The 25,664-nt window shown below is 38.6% G+C and overlaps 2 protein-coding genes across 6 annotated transcripts; both read right to left on the bottom strand.

The window, feature by feature from the left end:
• Positions 1-1,686: 1,686 nt before the first annotated feature.
• On the bottom strand, positions 1,687-22,896 carry rsph14 (radial spoke head 14 homolog). 4 transcript variants are annotated; one of them, XM_057357127.1, is made up of 15 exons: positions 20,292-20,558; positions 8,843-8,902; positions 7,828-7,875; positions 7,637-7,717; positions 7,325-7,462; positions 6,399-6,443; positions 5,242-5,383; positions 4,609-4,653; positions 4,380-4,529; positions 4,162-4,298; positions 3,438-3,543; positions 3,027-3,076; positions 2,897-2,945; positions 1,885-2,780; positions 1,687-1,767 (listed from the first exon to the last, which is right to left on the bottom strand). In XM_057357127.1, exons 3-14 carry the CDS (start codon positions 7,840-7,842, stop codon positions 2,695-2,697), a joined length of 1,044 nt encoding a protein of 347 aa, XP_057213110.1. In that variant the 5' UTR covers positions 7,843-7,875; positions 8,843-8,902; positions 20,292-20,558; the 3' UTR covers positions 1,687-1,767; positions 1,885-2,694. The 4 variants fall into 4 exon arrangements, with proteins under 4 accessions (XP_057213110.1, XP_057213113.1, XP_057213111.1 ...); XM_057357130.1 differs by lacking the exon at positions 6,399-6,443 and having other exon boundaries at positions 20,292-20,559; XM_057357128.1 differs by lacking the exons at positions 1,687-1,767; positions 1,885-2,780; positions 2,897-2,945; ... (8 more) ...; positions 7,637-7,717; positions 7,828-7,875 and adding exons at positions 21,211-21,347; positions 21,432-21,657; positions 21,799-21,917; ... (1 more) ...; positions 22,461-22,653; positions 22,831-22,896 and having other exon boundaries at positions 8,841-8,902; positions 20,292-21,077.
• A 312-nt stretch (positions 22,897-23,208) lies between these two features.
• Positions 23,209-24,623, bottom strand: LOC130568496 (dual specificity protein phosphatase 26-like). Of its 2 annotated transcripts, none has more exons than XM_057357388.1 (3): positions 24,281-24,623; positions 23,718-23,926; positions 23,209-23,507 (listed from the first exon to the last, which is right to left on the bottom strand). In XM_057357388.1, exons 1-3 carry the CDS (start codon positions 24,481-24,483, stop codon positions 23,308-23,310), a joined length of 612 nt encoding a protein of 203 aa, XP_057213371.1. In that variant the 5' UTR covers positions 24,484-24,623; the 3' UTR covers positions 23,209-23,307. The 2 variants fall into 2 exon arrangements, with proteins under 2 accessions (XP_057213371.1, XP_057213372.1); XM_057357389.1 differs by having other exon boundaries at positions 23,844-23,926.
• Between the last annotated feature and the right edge of the window lie 1,041 nt (positions 24,624-25,664).

The raw sequence follows: 25,664 nt of genomic DNA, 5'->3' as shown, positions 1-25,664 counted from the left end.
CAATAGATGGCACCATGCTATTAAAACTACAGACAATTCAGTATTATAACAATAGCCATCTCTCTAGGCACGCGTTGTATTTTATCCTCTGTGTGAGCACTGCTTCTAAAAAACTGAATGTGTAATGTCTGTGTGTATTGTTCTATATCTTCAAGCTGATATATGTGTTGTTTTTAAGGGATTTTAGTTATTATCACATATTTTCTTTCTGTTCTGAAAGTACAATGCATGCACTCTATCTGAGCATTTCACTTTCACAAGCAGATTTTAACATCTTCCATTAAACACATAATGAGATATTTGTTTTCACTCAGCTCTTTTAATAAAATGGGGATCAGGAGCTGTCAACCTCCAAAGGAAACAAGCACCATAAAATTGTATAGTCTGTATGACTACTATTCTATATTCTTATAGCCAAATAATAACAAGAGCAATAACGTGTTTCAAGGAAGACAGAAACGTCACCCATTTTTCTTCCAGAATTCAACACTAAATAAAAAAATGTATCTACCGAAGGCAAACCATCATGCGCAACCTGAAATCCCTTTATATCCTAACTTATCCTTATCCTATAAAACAGGAACACTAAACAAATCTTCACCAATCGAGAAGAAAAGAGGACAGAACCAAAAATGGTAAAGGTGCTTTAAAAGGCCGTAGCAGCAAATGGGAGAAAGGGAGAAAAAACATGAGGATAAAGGGAATGAAACTGAACTGAAACTGTTGGATCAATACATTCTGTTGTAGAGAAGAATTCACCATCAATCATCATTCAAATAAAAGCAGGTAATACATTTGCCATGCAGGTGTGTCATATCTAACGTTCAGTAAGCTCTTACTAATATACAGTAGCTTTCTTTGGAACAGCAAACTTTCACCAGCTATCATCAGCTGTTGCCATGGTAATTGTTGCCATATATCGTACCGCTGGTATTTGCAGTATGATGCGTCTGACGTGGAGGGAATGAGGTGCAATATGTCCGTCTAAAGAATTCCAGTCTTCGCTTAATTCATGCTTAGCACATAATGGCTTTAAAGTGTGGCAGTGATTTTTTTCTGGTCCGTCTGGACGTTTGTGTGAACTAGTTTCTGCAGTAATTTGGTCTGCTAAATTACCGGCGCAATTCACATCTACTGGCAGCATTAATATCTGTGTATATTATTATAGCTTTACTAAGCACACACAGAAGAGAACTTGCTAACTTAGTAACCCTGCTGATGTCCCGACATAGTAGCTGGGACTGGTAAAGGGATATCAAAGTTTCGGATATGATTGTTTGAGATAGCTGCAATAGGAAATGGGACTTGTCAAAGTTAAGGATCACTAATTTCTTTCTTTGCTGGCTCTATAATCCCATTCCCTCATAGTCCTCATCTTTCCTTTGTTTTCTGCTGTAACGTCTGTTGTAAGTGTCTTCACAAGTGCAAACGTGACAGTGTTTGTGAGAGAGCTTTTTTCTCTGACTATACTAGAAGAGAGACACTTTTCTCTTCAGGTCGTTTCTCTTCCACAGAGAAAGGCGGTCGAATTCCTCGATGGACATTCCAAAGACATCCTGGAATTCATCAGGTGACAGGTGCTTCTGTGACAAAAAAAAAACAGTTTGAATGAGTAGAGAGACTTAAATTGTGTGATGCTAAAATAAAGTTATTGATGCTAAAAATAATGATAGAAAACACACGTACCTCCAGCCGTGTTCTGTCTACACCAGGTGGGAGTTTATTTCTGCCTTTGTGGGTCACGATGAGCATCTCATATGGATAAATCTGTTAAGTCAATACATGGTGCAAATGCTAAATAACCAAGGTACATTTATAAATCACTAAAAACAAAACTTGAGACGTTTACAAGCTAACAGTTAAATGCAGATTGTTGGAAATCACCTTTTGTTCCAGCATAGTGGGGAGTGAATTTCCTCTATCTATCCGTCTGCTTTGAGCTTCCCCGTTCTATATATGAGAAATGATCACAAAACAATACCACACCAATATAACAATAAGAGAAAGTGTGATTTATTATGAAACAAGACTGTTAAATTCCTTTACAGTATGTTGCTTATGACATGTTTAGGAAAGGCCATGTGAACATTTCAGACATGCAATTCTGTTTAGCAAGGGTACAAAATGATATGCGTTATTCCAGTCAAAAGTTTGGGATCACTCACTCACTCATTCTTTATTTATATTTTTTCCACATTTTAGAATAATAGTAAACTTAGCGAAACCATACAGTTGTAACTGTGAGAATTATGTTGTGACAAAAAGCATTCAAAAGAAATGAACTCTATGTTCCATTTTAGCACTCTCACAGTAGTCACCCTTTGACTAGATTTGCCAAATCTATAAGCATTTTATAAACCAGCTTCTTGATGTCTCAATCTGGGATGCTTTTTAAACAGTATTGAAGGAATTGAAATCTATTCTGGACTCTTATTGGCTGCTTTTTATTCATTATTTTGTACAAGTAATCCATTCAAATAAATCATTAAAATGTAGTTTTAAAAATTAATTCAAATTGAATATGTTGGCACAATTATATTTTTGTCCACACAAGTAATTTCAAACACTGAAACATACACCTTCAGATTAAATTTATTTAAGAGCATGAGAAATTCCAAACTTTTGACCGGTAGTGTATATTTTTTAAGTCCATACTTGTATTGCAGTTTTGGTATATTCTACTCATCATGAATTTTATGATGTGTAAATAGACCTTTGAATGAAAACATCCGTCAAGAGCATAAATGTTCTGTGACGTGAAGTATCACTTACCTGAAAATCTGTATAAAAAAGGAAACAAATACATCGTATTATATTATATTATATGAACTATTCTTATTAAGTCATTCATATTTCAAATATGGCAAAAGATTACTATTGCAATGGCAAGACTTACTTAGGCTTCCTTTACCATTGTTTGAAGATGAGAACTCTGCAGACCGGAGCTATAAAACACAAACATCAAATTGATGTATAAAAAAAGTATAATTATAAAACTGACATATGAAAAACGATTCGCTTCTCACCCTGGTAAGGCCAGTATCAGTGCAGGATGGAAATGAGGGGGATTTAGAGCCTGTGTGAAATAAAAGAGGAAACACATGAACTCATCTGGCACAACAAACAAACCACACATCTTTGTATTGATACTAAAGCACATATTTTCCATGTCACAGATGTCCATCAAATGTATAAAAAAGTATGTCACGATACAACCAGAAGGGGGCACTGTAAGCACTGTCAATGGGGATATATATTTAAAACCTTTATTTCCCATATTGTCATTAAAAGCGATATTAATGCTCAACAGTTCTATAAATTCTGACCTCTTCTCTAGAGACCCATAAACAGGTGAAAAACTGATAGATGTCTGGTACATGTCAAAAATAACAAGACCCACAGACAAACAACATTACACAAAGAATAACCCAGCATACTCAGATGTGTATGAGTCCTGTCGGGCAGAGACCGTGTTTTTCTGTGGACAGGTGCTGATGTCTCGTTCTCTTCTTTTAGTATCAGTTTTCCAAGATTAGACTGAATCTGTGACAAAACAGAGAAAGCGAGTGAGATAAGGAGATGTGTGTGTGTTTGTGAGGAGGGTTGCATGGGGTGAGGTGGACATTGAAACAATATACCCAGACTAAGAGACTGAATTGATCATCTTGGCTCCCTGTTTCGACAAGAAATGCAAGAATCCCCAAAGATCTGTCTTTAATTTGAAACCAACCTTCACTTGAAGGTCGAGTGTGACCAAAACAAAAGACCTTGCAACAGAAACCAAGCTGAGAAACAACTTATATTCTTATTTTTATTCCTATTCACACATTGTGAACACATTCAGTAATTTTAGTTTGATATGTTTTTACTTTATTGTGGTAGCTGTTGTGTGTTTTTAATGTTGTGCAAGTATGCATAAGAAAACAAAAGAAAATAAAACATTGCTCTTTCATTTTCATAGCAACATCGCAAAGAAATGAATGTCTTACTACTTGTTTTCAGTACAAATATCTGTACAAATAAACCTTCTCAAATCAAGATACGTTTACTTGAAATGCAAAATGACAATTATGCCTTGTTTCCGAAAAACATCTCTTCACACTTTAAGATACCCAATGCAATGCACAACTGCAAACTCCCCAAATAACAAACAAGGTCTACCTTGTTGAGTTCTTGTTTTTGCATGTGTCTGAGTCGCCACATGTCATCTGACCGATCGCTGTCATCATAAGTATCATCTTCCTCATCCTCCTCTGCCTCAGCTGTCTCAGATGTTGTTTTCTTTCTGCGTTCCGTCTCTGTTACACATACATACGTGAAATGACTTAAACCTGCTTAAACACGCAGAGTGGACAGTATTGTGAAAGTGAGCGTGTTACCTATAACAGCCAGTGAGGGTGGGCAGGGCCAGTAGTCTGTCTCTATCTTTGAGGGCTGGTTGGGGTCTGGAGGCTGAGCGGCGGGAAACTTTGATGATTCGATGATGAGATCCTCCATGTGTTTACCGTGTGGAACAGATGACAAAACGCCTGCACACATTCAAAAACATACACTCATAAAAAAATGCACAGGGGTTATATTCAGGCTGATAAAACTGAGAGTGGATACCTTTTTTATATATAGGTGGCTTCTTGTATATGTTAGTTCTATTATCTGCAAGGAAAAGCAAGACATCACAAAATATTATTTAGCATTTATGAGTTTCTTTCTTCTGCAGAACACAAAAGAAGATATTTTGAAGAACGTTGATAACCGAACAACACTGGCCCCCATTAACTTTTCACATTTCAGTAACATTTCACAAAATATCTTCTTTTGTGTTCGACAGAAGCAAGAGTAATAAAAAAGATTTTAAACAACAAGGATGTATAAATAATCACAGATTTGTTTCACTGAGTAAACTGTCCCTTTAAACAGATGTCATCCCTCATTGACTCCCATGGTGTTTATTTTCCCTACTATGACAATAAATATGGGATGATATCTGTTTGGTTATGGACATTCTTCTAAATATCTTCTAAATAATTTATACAGGTTCTGAACAACCTGAGGGTGAGTAAATGATGAAATGATTTTTAGGTGAACTATCTCTTTAAGTGAATATGTTTAGCTATGACTATGCTGGGATTTACATTACATACATGTGACACTTTTACACATGTAAGGCATACATTTTATCAGTATGTGTGAGAATGAAACGCATGAACGTTCAGAGCTACATGAGGTGCTGTAGGATCTGACCTGGCCTGTGAAAGTGCTGCTGCTGGTGTGGGGCTTTTGTGCTGACGGTGATGCTTTTGCTCAGCAGCTGCGTGGAGGCGGGAGATGAGCTGCCAGAAGATTTGTGTTCTGACCAATCCTGTGCGTCCTTTGACAGACTGTTCTGGAATTACACATAGAAGTGATTAAAAACCATGTAGAGCGGTGCTAAAGCAGATTAAGAGATGGATAGTTCTGGAACTAAAATCAGACAGGATCAGTCAGCATTTTACGCACGTGTGACCTCATGTCATTGGCGTTACATGTTAAAAGTCAAAATGTCTGCATTATTTGAATAACAGGTCAAACGGATTCACATGCTGGTAGAGATGGTCAGTAGTAACTAAAATATAAGATATATAAGAGCTATCTTGTAATATTGTCAAATTAGAGTAATGTCCTGATGCAAATGAATGTGAACATTAACGAAAGATGTGAAGATGTCTATTTTGTGTTTATTATCAGAAATGATGGTGTGGTGTAATGGAATAAAGACACATTCATCACACATGTAATACTGTGCATCTACAGCCGCAGAAAAACTTAATGAGACCATTTCAAAATTATTTTCAGTTTGAATTTACTATTTATATGTATGTGTTTAGGTTAAATGATCATTTTTGTTTCGTTTTGTGAACTACTAACAACATTTCTTCCAAATTTCAAATAAAAATATCGCTTCTATTTGCATTTATTTGCAGAAAATGGAAACTGGAGAATTAGGCCAAAATAACAGAAAATATGCTCTGTATTTTTCAGACCTCAAATAGTGCAAAGAAAACAAGCTTCTATTTACTTTTAAGCAATGCAACAGTCATATTTGTACATACATTTAGAAAAAGTTCAAGAATTGTTTTAATGTGATAACCGTTCGTTTTTATCACAGTTTTATGTGTCTTGTCATGCTATCGGTCTTTCACATTGCTGTTGGGTGACTTTATGTCACTCCTGAAGTTTGATTTTGATGAATTTCAACAGTCACTGGACTGGAATGACCACGATACATCTAGAAATGCTGACGAAATGAAAATTTGTAATGATCTCTAAAAAATGTTTGCGGCTATATGTGCATATAAACCCTCCATTCAGCACACAGAGGTTATATGATATATGTCATTTTCACCGCACAGGCACCTTACCTCTGGAGAGGGAGGGGGAGAGATAGAATGAGGAGATAATGACCTCTAGAGAGAGAGAGAGAGAGAGAGAGAGAAACAGAACGACAGAGAGAGAGAAGGTCAGTTGTTGGCTGTGAGTGAGATATCCAGACATTTCCACAGACTTAATGAAGCGTAAAGCTTCCATTACAACAAAACAATAAAGGAAATTAGACAGCCAAACTAACGTGTGTGTGTATTGATCTCAGTCCACACATCACACCCAGCAGGAAACTAACCAGCGCTGTTTGAACGCATCACAGACTCGGCGTTTATTAGTAAAAAACTCATTCAGCCATGTGACAACATCTATTGAGTCCAACAGTGCTAAAAACAGGCCAACAGTTGAATAGCTTTGCCTAAATGTGCAAATAACATAAGTTTCTTCAGGTGGCCGTAAACAAATAATTGTATATTAAAATGCCATCGCATTATTCTTAAACAAGGATCAAATGGGGAAAATGGTAATGTTGAATTTTACTGGTCGTCCCGCGCGTGTTTTGTCACAAGAACCAACGAGGCATTGTAATATAATTTTTGTTGTGTTTACCTGATAAAAGAAAGTCATATACATCCGTTTAGCAGGGTGACTAAACATAAGAGAGTTTTCAAACTCTCTCATGATTGTGTGTGTGTGTTCATGGTGGGGACCTAAACCTGAATGCACACCAACACACGGGGACTCGTGTCACCGTGGGGACCAAAATTGAGGGCTCCATGGGCAAAAAAGCTTATAAATTGTACAGAACGATATTTAAAAAAAATCTAAAAATGCAAAAAGTGTTCTATGATCTTTAGGTTTAGGGGATAAAATATACAGTTTGTACAGTATAAAAAACATTACGCCTATGGACTGTCCCCATGGAGATAATAAAGCAGACATGTGTGAGTGTGTGCGCGTGTTGTACCTCTGAACGATCCATTGGTGAATAATTGAAGTGTGGCTGGTACATCATCCGGTCTGGTCTCTCTATGTCTAGAATAGCTTTGTCTTTAGGAATAGCCGCTAGATCTTTATACCCGATAACTTGATGGTCCATTTTGGTCTGGATAAACGAAACCAAAAGATGAACAGAAAGAACCGAACGATTGGAAACCATCACACTTTCCCTTTAGAGACGTGATTTCTGTTCGCTTTTTAAGAACTTTGATTGTTTTCAGATCATAAAAACTGCACAAAACATGTACGTATAAACAACAGCCTTTATACGCAAACACACCACAATAGTGACGGCTGGGGATCCAGGTACTGCCCCTCCACGGAGAGAACAAACGCTGCCCGGGGAGGTACGGGCTGATTGCTGTTCACAAACAAACATGCGGGTCAAAGGTCAAGCATGACAATAATATTGCATCAATTAAAAAAAACAAATGGATGGAATGAATTCATTCGCTTTTTATAATCCATTACCTTATGCATCATCATTTTAAATGAGGAATCGCTCCCTTCCAGGGGTCACTGTGAACAAAAAACAATTAGAGACCGTGAGCAGTAACTACAGAATTTACAGTCATTCAAAGCAAAAGCTGACCTGTAAAAGTGCATAAAGCTTAAAGAGAAGCCTGGGGTACCTTAAAACCTTCTGCACTCAATGGACTTTATACACAATGGTGATGTTTCTCTGGGCTTCTGATGGACCTCCACACAAAAGCTTTATTTTACCATTCCAATGAGTCTTTTGTATGCTATTGAAAAGGATACGCTTTCCGTTCCTTTAAATAAAACGCTGCACGCTCTTACAATAAAACATTGCTATTATTGTCGCAAAGCAAGCAAACATTTTGTCATTTTAGTAGTCGCTTCCATCTAATCCAAATGTTTTCTTGGTTTAATCTACTTTGCGTATGCTACACAAACAAACAGAAAGCGCCGGAGACAGACCCTGTGTGATGGCTTTAAAATAGGGCCGGTGGTCTGAATGGATTTCTGTGGCTAAATGTGATTGAGATCGACCGTGTGCTCTCTGCTCTTAAGGGGGTTGAGGTCTGTTTGGGATTAGACATTGGAGATGATAAAAGGATCAATGGAGAGCCAAAGAGAACCATTGGAATATACTTTAATTGATCTTTATGTTACAGTTTTGCTAGACATCACCCTAGGAGCCGCTCCTCAAGCTTTTCAGAAGAGATCTCAAGACAACAAAAGACTTCAATATGACTTTTATCATTTCTCACGAAATGATCTACGTGGTATCAGCTTAGTTTCAGATATTTCTCACAAAATTTCTTATGAAAAACAAAACCCGCTATAACGGTCAAATGTTTGTTAAATCATATTATTTCAACTATTTTTTTTTACCAAAGCGCTGATCCAGGTCCCAACCAGTCAACGTTTGTTTGGTTGAAAAGGTGCTCTATACCAGCTACTTGTACGACTTATGAGCAGATATATTAGATGAGGAAATAAATAAAATAAAATGACTTACCTCATGCAGTGAGATGATTCATGTCAGTCATCAACAAGGCCTCCTCGACATACACCATTCCTAAAACACACAGAGGTTTTCTTTACATGACGGACCACAGGCATTTACACGCCATACTTGAAAAAGTCCACTGTTTATTGAATTTAATTCATGTAATTTCCAACAATTCATTAGTGTAGTCAGTTCATACAACATTCAGTATCATGCAAAAAGCTCATTATTCACCTCTCAATGGCCAAGAGAGGAAAACAAATATGATACACTAAAAGAGAATGCAAGTGCTTCCTCTTGAGGATGTGTCTCTGAGTTATCGATCCGCAAAATGAGCTTCTGAACTTACTGAAGTCAAAATCACTCAATTATTCATGACTCGGTGAACTCTGAACCCCACACATGATGATACAGTGTAGCTCATCATGTATATTTACTATGAACTTGAAAAGGGACAGAAGATGACAAAGGACACACTACGCTGAAAGAGCGAATAAATAATAAGTTTAAAGGTGTTTTTCACCCAAAAAGTAAAATTCTGTCATCATTTACTCACACTCTTGACATTTTATACCAGAGGATATTTTGAAGAATGTTGGTTACCAAAAGCCGTTGGTCCCCATTGACTTCTATTGCGTGGACACAAAACGTCAATAGGGACCAACGGCTTTAGTTTACCACCATTCTTCAAAATATCTTCTTCTGTGTTCTGCAGAAGAAAGAAAGTCATACAGGTTTGAAATGCCAAGTGGGTGAGTAAACGAAGACAGATTTTTTGTTTTGGGGTGAACTACTCTAAGGTTGCTGAAAATGATGTTTATGTACACACAAAGAATACAGATCAACACCAGATATTACTATTACATATTTAGTACAATAAAGGAATAAAATGAACATAGAAGACGTGGAAAAAGCGAGGGGGGTACTAAACCGGTCACATTTATTTTTTACGATTGCAAATCCACAGCGTGTTCTCAATGATGCTGTTGTTCTATCAGGGTACGTCACCATCACCTTCACATACCTACGTAAGGAACTCTGAAGCCTTGACATCTCACATCTCTGTAAAACCACTTTGTCCTCCAACAGAGACGGATAAACAGATCAAACGCAACTTGGGTTTAAAGAACATTTATTCTCTCAAATTATTTATAGTAGGATTGTCCCTGTGCGCGCTCCTATCTAGTGGAAAATCAAGCCTTGTCTCTGGAGAGAAAACAGCAGATGGATGAGAGATGCTTTTCCAGTTCATCAGGTAGAAAAACAATAGACTTCAAGATCAGATCAACTACATATCAGCTTATGTATTATAGTTTATTGTTTAGGTTTGTCATGGCCAACATTGCTTTTAGATTACTGTGTGCATTACTGAATTGTGAGTGGGTGTTAACTGTACCAATACAGGGTAATGTGGGGTCACTTTAGTTCAAACGCCATCCTTAGATGAATCATGGGTAGCAAACCTTGTCTTTATTTTCATATGGTGTCATAGTTACGACACAGAGACGCACAGGCGAACAGCAGAATCAGATATACTGTATACGCACAATATTCACACACAGTTCAGTGTATATCCTACATCCATCCTCATCTACATCCTCCAGCATCACTTGAGGAGAAAAAGCATGAGAAACAGAGTCCTAAAAATATCCTGCTGCATCTTCCACATCAAGCCAAGCAGACCTCTCACCCTCTTCCTATTCATGCTGCATTATGTAACATCGGATCCGTTGCCATGGCAAATGAGACTTTATAGTCTGCACCTCTAAACAAGCCGGATCGAGTTCTAGTATTCAAGTATTTTATTTTTTTGCTGATGTAACAAAGGCCATGTGGGTGGGGCAAAATGATATTAAGGGGTCCCTACCATAAGACTTTTTTCGGTGGGGGTGGGGGTAAGTCTCGCAATATACAATTTATACAAAATACACCATATATTTGATCATAATATGCATAACTATATACTATTTATTAAAAACAGGCTTACATAAAAGAACAGGCTTCTTTTACTGTATTTTGGATCAAATCAATGCAGGCTTGGTGAACCGAAATGACTTTTGAACAGTAGTGTACGTCCAACAGAATAATTCTAGCATTATTTACAATGTAGTATTTACTATTTCCCCTAAAAACAACTGGATGCTTGACACTTTGTGATAATAATGTTTGTTCCAAAACACTTGTTTAAATGCAAGATAAATTGTGACAAGACCGGCTGTCAGTCTGTGTGTTAGTGTTGTGGGGATTTTTCAACGATTTCAGTGCAGTTTACATAGTTACGTCCAGTAGGTAGCGGCAAGGGTCTGTTTTTATATTACTGTTTATAATGACTAAAAAGCTGTCACTCATCTTCATCGAGATCTCTAGCACCCCAGAACCAGGCCTAATAATAATTTACACAAGGAATACAAAAGCCCCGACATGGAGTTGATAAATATAGTGGAAAGATGCATAGAGAGAGAAAATTACCCCTCAAAAAAGTAAAAGCTTCCTCTTCCCGACTGCGAGTGGAGGTTTATTATTCTCCATTTTTTAGCTGAAGTGAGCTTCACCGGAGCGACGCCAATCAAGCAGTCATGTCAACGATTACCTGCGCTTAGCGGTCTTTAGACGTGGGGCAGGGAGTTTAAAATTTAAAGAGACGTGACAACAAGCCCATAAGCAAACTTAACAGAAATTATGGTAAATAATTAATTCACAAAATTTACCATATCCATTGCATGAATTTAATCACATTTGTCACTTGTTAGGACCCCCCTAAGTCTATTTTTTACTTCTTATGGGGGGTCCCTAATGCCTTATGGAGGATCCCGGATCCCCCCAGCCCCCCTTCAATTCGAGCACTGACTACGGCCCTAAATCTTTTTCCTATTTGTTGATGTGAACGAGCATACTAAAGGTTCGTTGCACCCCCATTTTGCATAGCTTGTAAGGCGTGAACGCTTCTTAGTTTGTAAGCTGCTTTGATACTTAAGTGATACAGGTTTAAATAACATTTTACTCATACAGGGCAAACATTTAGTGAAAATACTTAAAAAGGTCACCATTAGTTGATGCCAAAAAAACGCAATTCTGATTTAAACAGGGTTTTGTCAGGGAAAGCTTGGTAAAGGTTGTTAGTTGTCTTGTGTAAAACACTTTGCTAACTGTAAAAGCACATAGGAGGAGTTTTAGCTGTTGACTCATCATTAAAGGGACAGTTCACCCAAAAATATGTCATCATTTATTCACCTTCGAGTTGTTCCAAATCTGTATACATTTCTTTGTTCTGATGTACACAGAGAAAGATATTTTGAAGAATACTTGTAACCAAACAGTTCTTGCACCCCATTGACTACCATAGTAAGAAAAGTTACTTTATATTTGTTTGTTCTGTTGAACACAAAAGAAGATATTTTGAAGAATGTAGGACAGCAAACAGTTCTGGGGCACTTTTGACTACCATTGTAATTGTCCTACTATGGTATTCAATGGGGCCCAAGAACTGGTTGCAAATATTCACCCAAATATCTTTCTCTGTGTTCAAGCAAACAAATACATTTATAGAGGTTTGGAACAACTAGAGAGTGAGTATTTTCATTTTTGGGTGAATTATCCCTTTAAATCATGCATTTATTATACAGATCCCAAAACAACATCAGTTAAAACGCATGCCACCAACTGAAACCATTTGACTACAAGACAACTATAGATGAATTAAACCACAACTACCTCCAAACTAAGATGTATCAGTACTGTATCCTCAATATCGTGGGTTTGTCCTTCTGAAACCTTGTATCCTTTTTTTTTTGTCATCATTATTATTAGTTACCCTTTATGTTTGTCACAAGGTTTTGCAAATGTCTAACTAATCAAAGTATTTAAAAGTCCTGTCAACTTTGACAACACAGTGTGTTATCATTTAAAAACTACAGAGTTCGTTACATTTCCTAAAAAACTGTGAATTTGGACATCCAAGGTATTGGAAAGAGAGCATCTCAAATATACTGCAGATTCCTTTGGATTAAAGCATGTGCCACAAATGTATATGCCAATGTTTATATTCCACGGGTATGTATAAGATCATATTAAAGAGGTCATATGGCGTGAATACGTGTCATTCAGTGTCAAGTTGCCCATGCATGTATTAGACACGTAAAATTGCAGGAACAAAATAGGGATGCACCGAATGTTCGGCCACCGAAAATGTTCGGCCGAAAATAGCAAAAAACGCAAGTTCGGTGTTCGGCCGAATGTGTGAAATGGCCGAATAAATCTTACCGAACATGACTCGTGATACGATCAAGCAGCAACCAGCGCAGAGAGAGACAGAAACACGTGTGCGCTTTATTACTGCCGCAAACATTTTGGCAGTGCGTGTATGTGTGTGTGTGGGAAGGGTAAACCCTACGGTATGGACAAAATGTCCCCACAACGATGGCAATATCCAAAATCCTTGTCCTTGAGGGGACATTTTTTGGTCCCATGAGGAAACAAGCTCATAAATCATACAGAATTAACTTTTTTGAAAATCTAAAAGAGCAGAAAGTTTTTTGTGATTGTTAGGTTTAGGGGGTGGGTTGGGGTAGGGAATATGATATACAGTTTGTACAGTATAAAAACCATTGCGTCTATGGAATGTCCCCATAAAACATGGAAACCCAACATGTGTGTGCGTGCGTGTGTGGAGCATTTTAAAGTGTCACAGAAAGACACAGCACGGGACTTGCCGCACGGAAGTAAATTTCCGAATGAAAGCGTCTTTACCGGTCGGTAACTTTACTTCAGACGGAAGTGGGCTGTCTGACAGTAGCCCTGCCGCTCGCGACATCCTTTGACATCATACAGTGGTCGCGTGCACACAGTCCCCTGTACTAAACAACTTGTCAAAGTATGTTCTGTGCATCCACAAGTGCACCTTCTGAGAGAACAGTCAGCTTTTGTGGGCGGAGTTTGGAGGAGAGACGTGAACTGAAATGGTTGTCAGTCAGCATCAGTCAGAATTGCTTGCATTGGATGTTTTTTTTTCTCAAATCATTTTGCAATGTAGCCTATAATAATCCAACAGTTTTAGTTTATTCATATTTTTAGTTTATAGGCCTAATGTGGAATGACACTTTTTAAAGAACTGTTTTGTTGTAGGGGTACAGAGTAACTTACATTACATTCTTTTACCAGTCAGTTATAGGCCTAATTAATATAGGCTATTCATGAAGGGAGAGGGCTCAATTTTTTAGTTTGAATTTAGTTTGTTTTGCTCAATTTTATATTAAGTTGTATTGTATTTTATTGAAAAGCAAGACAAATTATAAAAAGCACATTTGACTATTCAGTTTGTGCAATAGTGAACAAAATAGCTTAATAAATAGAAGAAATGCAAAAAACCATATTCGGTGTTCGGTATTATTCGGCCTTCGGCCAAGTGTTTCACATCATGTTCGGCTTCGGCCAAGAATTTTCATTTCGGTGCATCCCTAGAACAAAAGATGCACTCTATCTAAAAGCGAATGCTTACCCAGACCTGCCTGAAACGCCTCGTGTAACCACACCCAGTAGCGTTGTTAACCACCATGCAAACCACTCAAATGCGTAAGGTCCCGCAAGATTGGGGTCCCCTAGTGGCTACAAGTGGTAAAATCATTTGACGCTTGCTTTAGGGCTTGATTTTTTTGCTTTGTTCCGAAACCGGGGGTTAAATCGCTACAATATTGAAATTTATTTTAGTTCGGTTCGCATTCACAAGGCGATATTTCCAAACGGACCAAACTTTGTTAACAAAAGTCACGTGCGAGAAAACTCTCCTTCGATTGGTCAGAGTGCATCTGTTTATTTTCTGGCCGGTAACGCGAGTGATAATGAGCGTCAGCTGTGCGTTGTCTCGCGTATCTCACGGCGGAGCTCGGGAAGCATAAAAGGAGGAGAAGGACGAGAGAGAACCAGGCCTGGATTTTATGTTGTTTTATTGTGTTTGTGTGGCCGGCAGTCGACTGTGAGGGAGCTGTCAGCACTTTACTTTCGTTTTGTTGTTTGTTTATTTTATTAAAAGTTTGGTTTAATGTTCGCTGGTTCCCGCCTCCTTCCTTCCTTACTTTGAGCATTGTTACAGGGAGCCATTAGCAAAACAATCCCTTTTGCGTCACGCAACTTTACATAATTACCCATCATACATTGTGATACAGTCTGGTTCGTTGGTCCGTTGGGTCGGATGGCTTTCACACGTCTACCGAACTTTGCTTAGGGCCCCCAAAATGGTAAACACGCCCCTGACCACACCCCCACAAATCTACGTCAGTTCGTGGTATGAGTTGACTAAGAACGCCCAAATGTAGATGCAAGTAAGTACTGTCAGTACAATTGCTTTGGAACCTGATGTTCCAAATATGGTAAGAGGCGTTACATTTCCATCACACGCTTTCAGTATTCGACCAATCACTACGCACTGGTTAACTGGCCAATCATAGCACACCTTGCGTTTCAGAGCGATAAGCTTTGTAAAAAATCTGTTTCAGAGAGGCGGGGCAAAGAGGAGATAAACACATGCACGGTATGTGGAAAATACAGCGTTTTTAACCTTAAATCGTGTATACACATTGCATTAAATCTAAAACAAACTATAATATTTGTTTTAGCCGTGTCATATGACCCCTTTAACACTAGACTTGCGTTCTTCACAAACTGGACCAATCACAATGCAGCACTCATCCTTCATATTTAATGATCAATGCATAGTGACCCGTATTCTTTTCATATATGTGAGAAAGAGGACGTGTCTGGGACATGTTGGGAGGAGGAATTCAGACACATAAAACGTGAAGTTGAAATTGGTCTGGAACGGTTACTATCAGAGAGAAACTCTTTCTCTTGTTAGCTACAAAACAGCTGTAGGTCCTGGACTAAGCTTTGAATGCCCTCATAACAATTAATGTTGATGCAGACAGAAGTGCATGTGTGTATAGGCCTGATCGCTCACTCTCTCACACACACACGCACACAGACACACACAGAATGTGAATGATTAAGTGTTTTGTGCACAGCCATTGTGCTGTTGCCCTTGAGCGCCTCATTACAGCGATTTATTAAATGATGCCTCAGTGTACTATGCACCTGTATTTTGTGCTTCAATATTCAATTTAAAAACAGGTTTCATACATACTGACAGCAAAGTTGCTATAGCCACATTTAATTCTGACTGACATTTACGAGGCAAAACTAAAAAAGCTTTGGAAAGTAATGGCCCCAATGATGGACGTTTACGGCGGCATCAATTTGCCTTAATTGTGTTAGGACGTTCTACTGGAAGCAGCAGGGGACATATAACACCGCAACACATTACAGACCTCAGTCCAACAGCACCATGGGATACCAAATGACTGCTACCACCCCTAGAAAAGCTTTCGTAACATATCTCAGCTTTATTTTCAAGTTAGTCTCAGCCTCAGACGTGACGTGACGTGACGTGACGCCCACGGATCGTTGGCTGAACATCTGATGCATAAGGCACACTTTTCTGGAAACACTTCAGCATCTTTTGAAGTCGTCCCCTGATTGGTTGAAATTCACAGGATGTCCGAGATGGTCCTCACTGCAGAACACAAAATCCAGGGGGCGAGGTTGGATCCAGATCCAACTCCTCCCACTTTACATACTTAGCCGCAATTTGGAGAGTAAGTTACACGTAAGGTTCCCAACGTTTGCTCTTATCAATGTCATCGTTTAGTGTACGCCTGTAAGTAATGATCACCCCTAAATATTTGTTAACCCTAACCCAAACCCTTACCCTAAACCTAAATCTAATAAAATACGTTATTAAAAATATCAATAAATAAAGTTTGTCTTCAGCAAGTTTGTTTTCCGACAAAAGAATAACTTTAGTTATGACTGGTAGAGCAACAACACGAGTATGACGTGTGTTGTGGCAAAACTGCTGCAGAAATCTGTCGACCAATCAAAACGCAGTGGAAAGAGCCTGGATCCAGTGTCGACCAATCGCAATGCAATGGGAGGAAAATGGATCTGGATCCAACCTTGCCCCCTGGATGTCGCTTCCTGCAGTGAGGAGCTACTGGGATGTCCGGGAAATGTGTGTGTCGCGTTCTTTAACGGTCCGCCTGGAAACAAGCCATCTGATCGAAGAAGTAAGCTGTGGTGTTTACAACGGTTGCAATAAGAATTCATCACGATCGACTAAACGTGAAATTCTCAAAAGTGTGCAAAGTTCACGCCATAAACTCATAAACATCGTTGTTACATTTACATATATTTACATTTAGTCATTTAGCAGACGCTTTCATCCAAAGCGACTTACAAATGAGGTAAACAATGGAAGCATTTGGAACAACATGAGGACAACAAAAATCATTAGCGCAGTAAAACTGGTCTCATATAGCCTACCACAGTATACAAAGCTAAGGTGTTTTTTTTAAGGATAGAAAGAGTAGAAAAGAGATAGAAGTCAGAATCGGTCAGGTGCTGACGGAAGAGATGTGTTTTCAGCCGATTCTTAAAGATGGCCACAGAATCTGCTGTTGCTGTTAACTTGTAACATGTTCATGAATGTACCGGTCTGTAACTGAAGGGACATATTATCCACGCCTCTAAGCATGACGCAGCACAAAACGAAACGTGATTGGTTGCTTTACCTGTCAGTCATAAGGTCTCTTGGACCTTGACCAAAGAAAGCAGCCAAAATTCAAAGCGAGACAAGTTTCAAGTTGACTATGGGTTGGTTCTCATTTGACTTTGATCCATTCTGATTCTGCTTATCGATTCCAATTCACAAGCACATTTCTGAAAAAGTGCAGACAGGAATCGATAAGAGGAATCAAGTATCCAATTCCTAACCTTTCGATTCCAATTCTAGAATTCAAAGTCCAATTCTAGGTGGATTTTGTAAAGAGCAATTGTTTCCTTCTGTCCTTATTTAATTGGCTTTTCACACAAGCCTTGTAGATATTGACACCAGAATTGATTTTTGAAAAGCTTAGTTGACCAGTTTTTACTTAAGAGTTGGTCACAAGTATCAGCATACATAAATAATTTATTTATTGCTTCACAACGACGTATTCGTTTTAAAAGCCATTTACAGAACTTCCTCATTTAAATGAATCTTTTACAGTTAGGGTCAGGCTAGCACCAGTAGCTTAGCTATCTAAACATAATAGGGCGTACTGTAACTTTCTGGAAGTTTCACGAGCTGTCACATCATAACATATTTTTCCTAATTTGATGTACGTCATGGTTCATCCTCCAAAACAGACCCTTGTGTCTCATCTCATAGAGAAACATACTTATCTCAGCTCAACCAAACCATATGACCAGTAGCTGCTGAGGGAGATAAGAGAGGGTACAGTGTGAACCGCACACACACACACACACTCATGAGACATGCAATAAGACTGAAACAACTTTCTCTAAACACTAATAACAAATTAAATCTGCAAATAAAAAGGCAAAATAAACACATTTGCTAAAGACCACTTTTTACATAATCAATAATCCAAAGAATAATAAATAATTATTAATAATAAAACTATTTAATAATGAATAAATATGAAATATAACTGTTAATAATAAATGATCGCTTTTGGGACATGCAATACCTCCTGTAATACCTGATACAAAATAAATGTTAGATTGCTGTAATAAATACTCTTGTATTTTATTTTGAAGCTTTACTCTCTTTCACTCTCCAGGGCTCAATTTTCTGGTCACGCTCTCTCCCTATAGGCTCTAGGTTCTCTCTTTACAATCATTGCATCACACATGCAGGAAACCCCTTTAAGGATCAATCTCTCACTCCACCAGCCCTGGAAAGACGCTTAGACCTCTGAAGCCTATTACATTACTTACGTCTATGCATTCAGACACTTTTCAAAGCATTCAATGCACAGTGCATTTGCGATTCTCGGGTTATTGTGGATTCTAGGGAATCGAACCCATAACCCACATGCTAAACCAGTTACATGAAAATGGTATACACAACCAATCTTCAATAAGCATGTTGTCAGAGGTCCACCAAAAATGCATTGGACTAATCATTGATGTAATATGCAGTGTTCCCACTTCTCCAGCATCTATGGTCCCCTCCCACTCCTATCCAGCCATCCTTGCAAGGGGCTATCAGATTGCAATGGGATCTGTCACATTTTAATTAAAAGCTCCTATAGAGGAGCCCTATGTAATCCCTCTGTGGTTAAGAAGCTTGCTGAAGGGAGTGCAACAAAAGACTCAAATATAAATCTTCGCTTTACTCTGTCCTAAGGCTGTAATCAAATCCATCCGGGGATGAACTTGTCGAGCAGGTTCATGTCACTTGAAACAAATCTAACACGGAATAGTGTTTACACCAAACACTCCAGGTGCATCAGGCTTCTGGTGTAATTGTTGCATGAGAATAATCCAAAGGCCATTTAATATCATATAATCACAACAGAAAATGTGTAAGAGTAATCCAATTGGAATCAGAAAGGTGACGTTATCGTCATGACAACCTGTTGCCATGCACCATGGTGGTCCCGGCTGCACTGGAAAGAAGTGAGTGAATTTAGAAATGTGCCAGGAATAAAAAAAGTAGATACATCTCAAATTTGACCTTTCAGAGTTTAGTTCAGTTGCATTAATGCTTGATGCCTCATTATCCGCACACGCCCACCATGTTTTTAAATGCCCTGCTCAACACCTCCACAATCAGTTTCACAGTGAAATAAAATCTTATTATCTGTGATTGATATCCAAGGTTTCATAGACTATTTTAGTAAGTAAGATGCTGGCTGATGAGTCATCATTGCACAACAGATGGCTCGTTTTAAGCAAGCAGATGGTCTGTGGCCAATCAATCCACACCTCTCAATTATAATGGCCACATACCTTCATCCTCTCACAGTGATGTAGCTGTTAGGTAGATTACGTAATCCAAAGTGAATTACGGTGCATTTCATTTATACAATTTAGCAAGCGTGTACATTAACTGGGGGTTTGAACCCATGACCTTTGTGTTGCAGACGCAAGTTGCAGGATATAACTTAGATTCACTGGACAACGCTAAACACAAACCAAACGCTTTCACTGAACGTGTTTTTCTAGAGAAATTGAGTTGTCAGATGTTTCTCGAGCATCGTGCAGAAGGCAGGCACCTGTCACTGTCACGCTTCATGTTATGTAAAAGCATCGCATCATCTGCTGCCCTGCTATTCTTGCCGACTATGTTGCCGATAGGACATTTTTTTATTTTACGTCACGTCGACGACGTACCGTACACATCCCATTATGTGTTGGCATATAGTTGATGCGTTTACATTAACTTCATTATACAAGTATTATATCTTTCCAGATGCGTATCAGACCGCGCTGAGCGCACTAGCTCGCGCCCGTCACAGCATCGCTGTGGGCTACACTTTCGGAGGATTTCTGGCGTAAATTAAAAATACGTATTTCTCACAGGCATTTGTTTCAACAGACACTATGTAGATTATTAACTTACCTACAGCACCAGAAAATATGATCTCGTGGACAAAAAACTCAGTTTCTCCAGTCCTTGTAATGTAATCCTCCGGTTTATTTCGCCAATAATAAACTCCGCACTTTTGGGATATGATTTAACAGAAGAGCTGGCAAACAGAATCCTTTCAGCCCAACTGGTTCCCAACAACCGGCGACAAATATTTATCAGTCGTGCCGCCGCGTGTCGTGTGACAGATAGCGCAGGCGTGCGCGCTGCCGATGACCGCTGGTTCAATCCATTCAGTGAACCGAGGGGTCTCCCGACAACATGACGCTGCGCATTCCCACTCCAGACACACACCAGAAAGAGTATGACATTTTTGGCCTTCAAATATATTTGTTGTTTATTGTATCAATAAAAAACCTCCACAATAATAGTTCCCATTCCACACTTTTTTATTTATACTGATCTGATATTTTCTTAACTACAAGTATTTTAAGATATAACTAATACTAAGATATAACTAATATAGCATTGTGATGAATTAATTCATCACAATGCTAAAGATCTCTTGTCATCTTTCTCTTCATGGTGTCCATGAGATCACTTCGATGGCCGTGGAGGCAGCTCTCTGGATGATGGAGTCAGGGTGTTGGAGTCTGGTCTTCAGCAGAGGCACATGCCCCAGCAGCTGTGCCCTGGCACTAGGAACCTCTGCCAGGACTGTAAGGGCACGGAGGGCATTGGCGCACACTGCTCTGTTGTCACTCACCACCAGCCGCAGCAGAGGGTCGATGGCACCTGCTTTCAATGCCTCGTGCTTACCTATAAACAACAGACCGTTTGTTATACATAATCGAAACAAGTTTTTGATTCTGTGTTTCTACATTTTGTAATAGAGACTATTGGCTAATGGTATGGAAAAAATATGCATAAACGCCATTAGTAAATACAATACCCCTGGTAAAAACAGCTGTGTTCATAATGGTCCCTGCGGCATTAGCTACGACCCCTTGATCATTATCCGACAGCAGGTTGACCATCAAGGGCAGAAGATCCTCCTCACACACCTTCACTTTACCATTTGCAGGAACACTAAGAGAGGAGAGGAAAGAAATGCTATTTGAACTTTTTTCTCAATCGAGTTTCTTCCTAATTTGTTGGGTTTATGTTGCCTACCTGATTCCTACCAAGGCCGACGTAGCTGCCCGACGGATGTCCGAGGATTGGTGAGAGAGCTGACCTTTCAAAACAGGAATGACATCACTTTCTAGAGCAGGCTGTGCATTTACCATGATACAGCTGCTTAACGTGGAGAGAATTAAAGCACGGATGTTCTCTGCTTCTGTGGGGACATTCAGCACCAATCTAGGCACCAGCCCCATAGACACCATGAATACTGCTCCTGTAGAAAAAATGGAGAGATTTCTCTTCGTTATTATACTGTACGGTTAAGAACCCGACCAGAACTTATAAGATCTTCTAAATAAATTGTATCCAAAGAGACTTATGGTAATCATTTTATCAGTACATGAACACATGTCACCTGAGGGATATTCAGCCATTCTGTTGAGGGCTTGGTGCACGTTTCGGCGACAGGTATCTACAGGGTCGTCCAACAGGTCTGCGAGGGGTCCCATCATGTCATTTTTAAAAATGGCATCTCTGCGAAGTATAAATCATTGACACAAGGAAGCTCTTTACTAAAATGTACTTTTTATATTCTAGCTCATATTTGTGAACGGTTCATTCTCACCTTCCCAAACTGTGTGCAGCAAGAATGTAAAGTGCTTCTGTGGTTTTTACCCGGCACAACCCATCGTCATCTTTCAGTAAAAATATAAGTCTTTCCATACATCCTGTGGATAGGGCAGGTACTGTATGTTAGAGTTACTATAATCTCTCATTATTAGGATATTCTTCTCTTTATTTTTTTATGTGTCTTCCTGTTGTAAGCTATTTGGATGTGTGTACTAGATGTTTCATTTCTTCTTATTATTATAATTTTTTATATATTTTTATAATTATGATGTGTGTACTATAATTTTTATTCAGATGAGACATTTAATTTAAAGCTCTTTCTGATTGTGACACAATATTTCTTAATCTTATAAATGTGAGTGTGATTAGAGGGATTAAAGGTAATGGATCAAAATGAAGAGTAGAAATTCCAAGCAACAAGAATGTTACATGTTGCATAAGGTTTACCATTAAGAATAGCTTCATAAGCCCGTTCAGGGTCATGGACGAGATCGCAGAGTGTAGTTAGCGCCCTCTGGCGGCTCGCCAGTTCATCGTCCTGCAGCTCCGTGCACAGCTTCGGAAGCGCCCAGTTACCGAAAGCAACCGGCGCCTGTGTCAAGTGCGTCATGGGTTGTTGAGATGTTTGAGGTCTTGCCATCTCGTTATGGGTAAAATTACATCCAATGAAATTAATATATTTAATTTATTTATGCATTCATATGTAACGAGAAAAACAGGTTAGTTTTGCGACTCGGTTAAGTATTCTTTCTAGGTTTGCGCGAACGTGCAAAACAAGCATTACAAATGAACAAATGAAAAGTGAGAATTAAATTACCTTTCACCTTTTTCGCTGATTTGTAACGAGCGCTCTGCAAAACTGTCCTGTTTAGATCGGTTGCTGTGGTAGCTACGCGTTTGACGCAGGCAGTTACGCAAATTACGTATTTGCCTTAGCAAGAGCTATCATACTAGCCTATTACTTGTCATTTATTTTCTAATGTATTGTATCTGTACTCTTGATTGAAATGCATATTTACTCAATTTTATACTTTTTTGTAATTTCCCTTGGCAATAAAAAATAAGCATGTAATAAAGGTATTTGCAAACGCAAAAAAAAGGTGTAGCCTATTTCTGTGGCTCATACATACACACCTCAAAAAATTACAACACACTGTTTTGCGTAATAAAACCAACTTTATCTTAAAGAGCCATACAAAAAAGGAACATGTAAACAACTGCTCTGTTTGTTCATTCAAATCTCTTGGACTTTACTGCATAAACTAAATTTTCAGTTTAGTGATTGGCTTTAGTTCTATTTGTTTCTATAGCCATACAACTTGATGTGAAGATCAATAAGTTGTCTGAGGAAGCCTCTGTTGGGTATAACGCCTCTTCCCTCTTTTACCGTGTTGATCGAATCCACCAGAGTCATGTTGTGCTTGAGCATCAGATAAGCCAAAACTATTGTAGCTGATCGACTCACTCCAACGTGACAGTGAACCAGGATTTTCCCTGTGGTTAGAAAACATTAGAGTCCAGTGATGCAAAGATGCAGAACTAAAAGTTCAGAAATTGAATGAGCTAAGATAAATTTGTAGAGTTCAACTCAGATCTTGCTCTACACACCTTTAATTTTCAACTAAGAACAAAACCGGTTCAGATATATTCTAGTCTGGATTACACTTCGCAGGAACACAAATCTTTAGCAGGTCAACGGCTTACCTCCTCCCTTTAGTGCTGTATGTATAAACTCGACTGCAGTTTTAAAATGGGCGCTCATGTCAAACGAGGGTTGATCTTCGGCTTCTATGCCCATGTATGTGATGCCCATGCCATCATAGATCTCACCGCCACGTCTGGAGCTTTGAGCACAGTTCAGGATATGGGTGAAGTGATGCTTTCGCAGTTCTGCGAGATTTTCAGCTATATTCCTATATGGAGGCAATGCAAAACTGTGTTATTGTTACATTTCTGAGCAAAAGCAAGCTTTAAAATTGAGGACTTTTGTTTCAAACCATTTTTTTGTAATTCGGTTCACCAAAAATATTCTTAAATTGTGCCTAATAAACGATCTGGTCTTACAACGTTATGAAACAGCTCCCTCTTGTGTTCAAAATCATGTACAACATTTGAGACTTACTGTATGTGCAGGCAATAACGACATCTCTGTGATCAATTATAAAATGTAGTTGATTACTACATGAGTACTCTTTAATACATTTTCTGTTAGAAGTAATAGGATACAGGTAAATAAACCTCTAAACAGGTTCATGTAGGTTGCTTACATGTCGCCGATGTAAAGTTTGGGCCAGACTTCATCTGCGGCGCTGTTGATCGCTTTCCCCGAGAACAAAAGACGCTCAACCTCCATCACCGCCAAACCGGGAGACGTGAAGTCGATCTCAGGTTGAGCTGAACGTGAGCTGCCGCCTCGCCACTCGGAATACTTCGAGCTGGAAGACATTTTAAGCTCTAAATGTCCGTACATTCAATGTGCGTTGATGGAAATGCATGCGCCGTTGATTTTAGTTACTAAAGTGCACGACAACAATGTTGTGGTCCGCTTGACGAAGTACCGATTACACATCGACTTAGTTAAACTGTTAATTTATTATTCATAGTCTGCATGAGGAAGAGACCATGTTTTGGATGCCAACACAGGACGAGGTTATTTTAAGACTAGGGAGTTGGCTCTCATACAATAACTAACTTTGGCATGCGCATTTAAACCAGATCACTTACACATGCAACGTATACAATATGCTTATGCATTGAGTGATTTACTGTTTATTTGCTTAAACCAAAATAAACAGTATCTTTTTGTTCAAATTGTTAAAAAAAATACACTAATTCAGTGTGATATGCACAACACCATGCACACATGAGGTGAAATAAACTGACAGATCATGAATGAGCGTGTAGTTTGATTGCATCCAGGCAGATGTATAGAAAAAATGTTTAGAAGCAAGTATGCAATTATGTGACGTTTGCAGTTAAAACCTAAAATAAACATTCTCAGAGAATGTATTTATCACCGATGTAAAACCAATTATTTTATCACCAAATTATAATCGTGTTATATTTATAATATATCACAATAATTACTTATGCGACAAGATATTGTGTTGGAGATTCTTTAAACATTGCAATAATGCAGCAGTTGAATAAGTTACGTTTTTGTGGGTTCCTGTGCTTAGTCAGAGAATGAGGAAACAAGTTATCAAAACAAGCTGTCAAAAGAAACTCAAGTCAATAATCAAAATGCAATAAATACAAAATTGGATAATGAGCAGAAGGGCAGGCGTGCACATTTAATTCAACCATTTTGTAGAAAGAGAAAGGAAATCATATGGGTAGAGGTATCATATCTAGATGAAGACTGGGACATATTATAGAGAAATTCAAAATATACTGTATAATTGGTTAAACAAAAGAAATATGTTAGCATAATTATGTCATTATTTAAGTAGTGGTAGGAATTGCAGGGAAAGGGCAGTTTTATTATAAGTAAGGGAGTCACAGCGCCATCAAAGCTCTTCTCTTGAAAGTTTGGGCGCAGTAGTAACGCTGATCCTACAGTAGATGGCGGTAATTCTCAATTTATGAATGCGAGCCGCCCAGTGAATTGAGTGAAAGAAGCTGACCCATTCTTGCTGTGTGTGTCGTCTG

Source organism: Triplophysa rosa, linkage group LG17 (assembly GCF_024868665.1).
Source record: "Triplophysa rosa linkage group LG17, Trosa_1v2, whole genome shotgun sequence".
Classification (NCBI taxonomy): domain Eukaryota; kingdom Metazoa; phylum Chordata; class Actinopteri; order Cypriniformes; family Nemacheilidae; genus Triplophysa; species Triplophysa rosa.
This window is presented reverse-complemented; position numbering and strand designations above follow the sequence as displayed.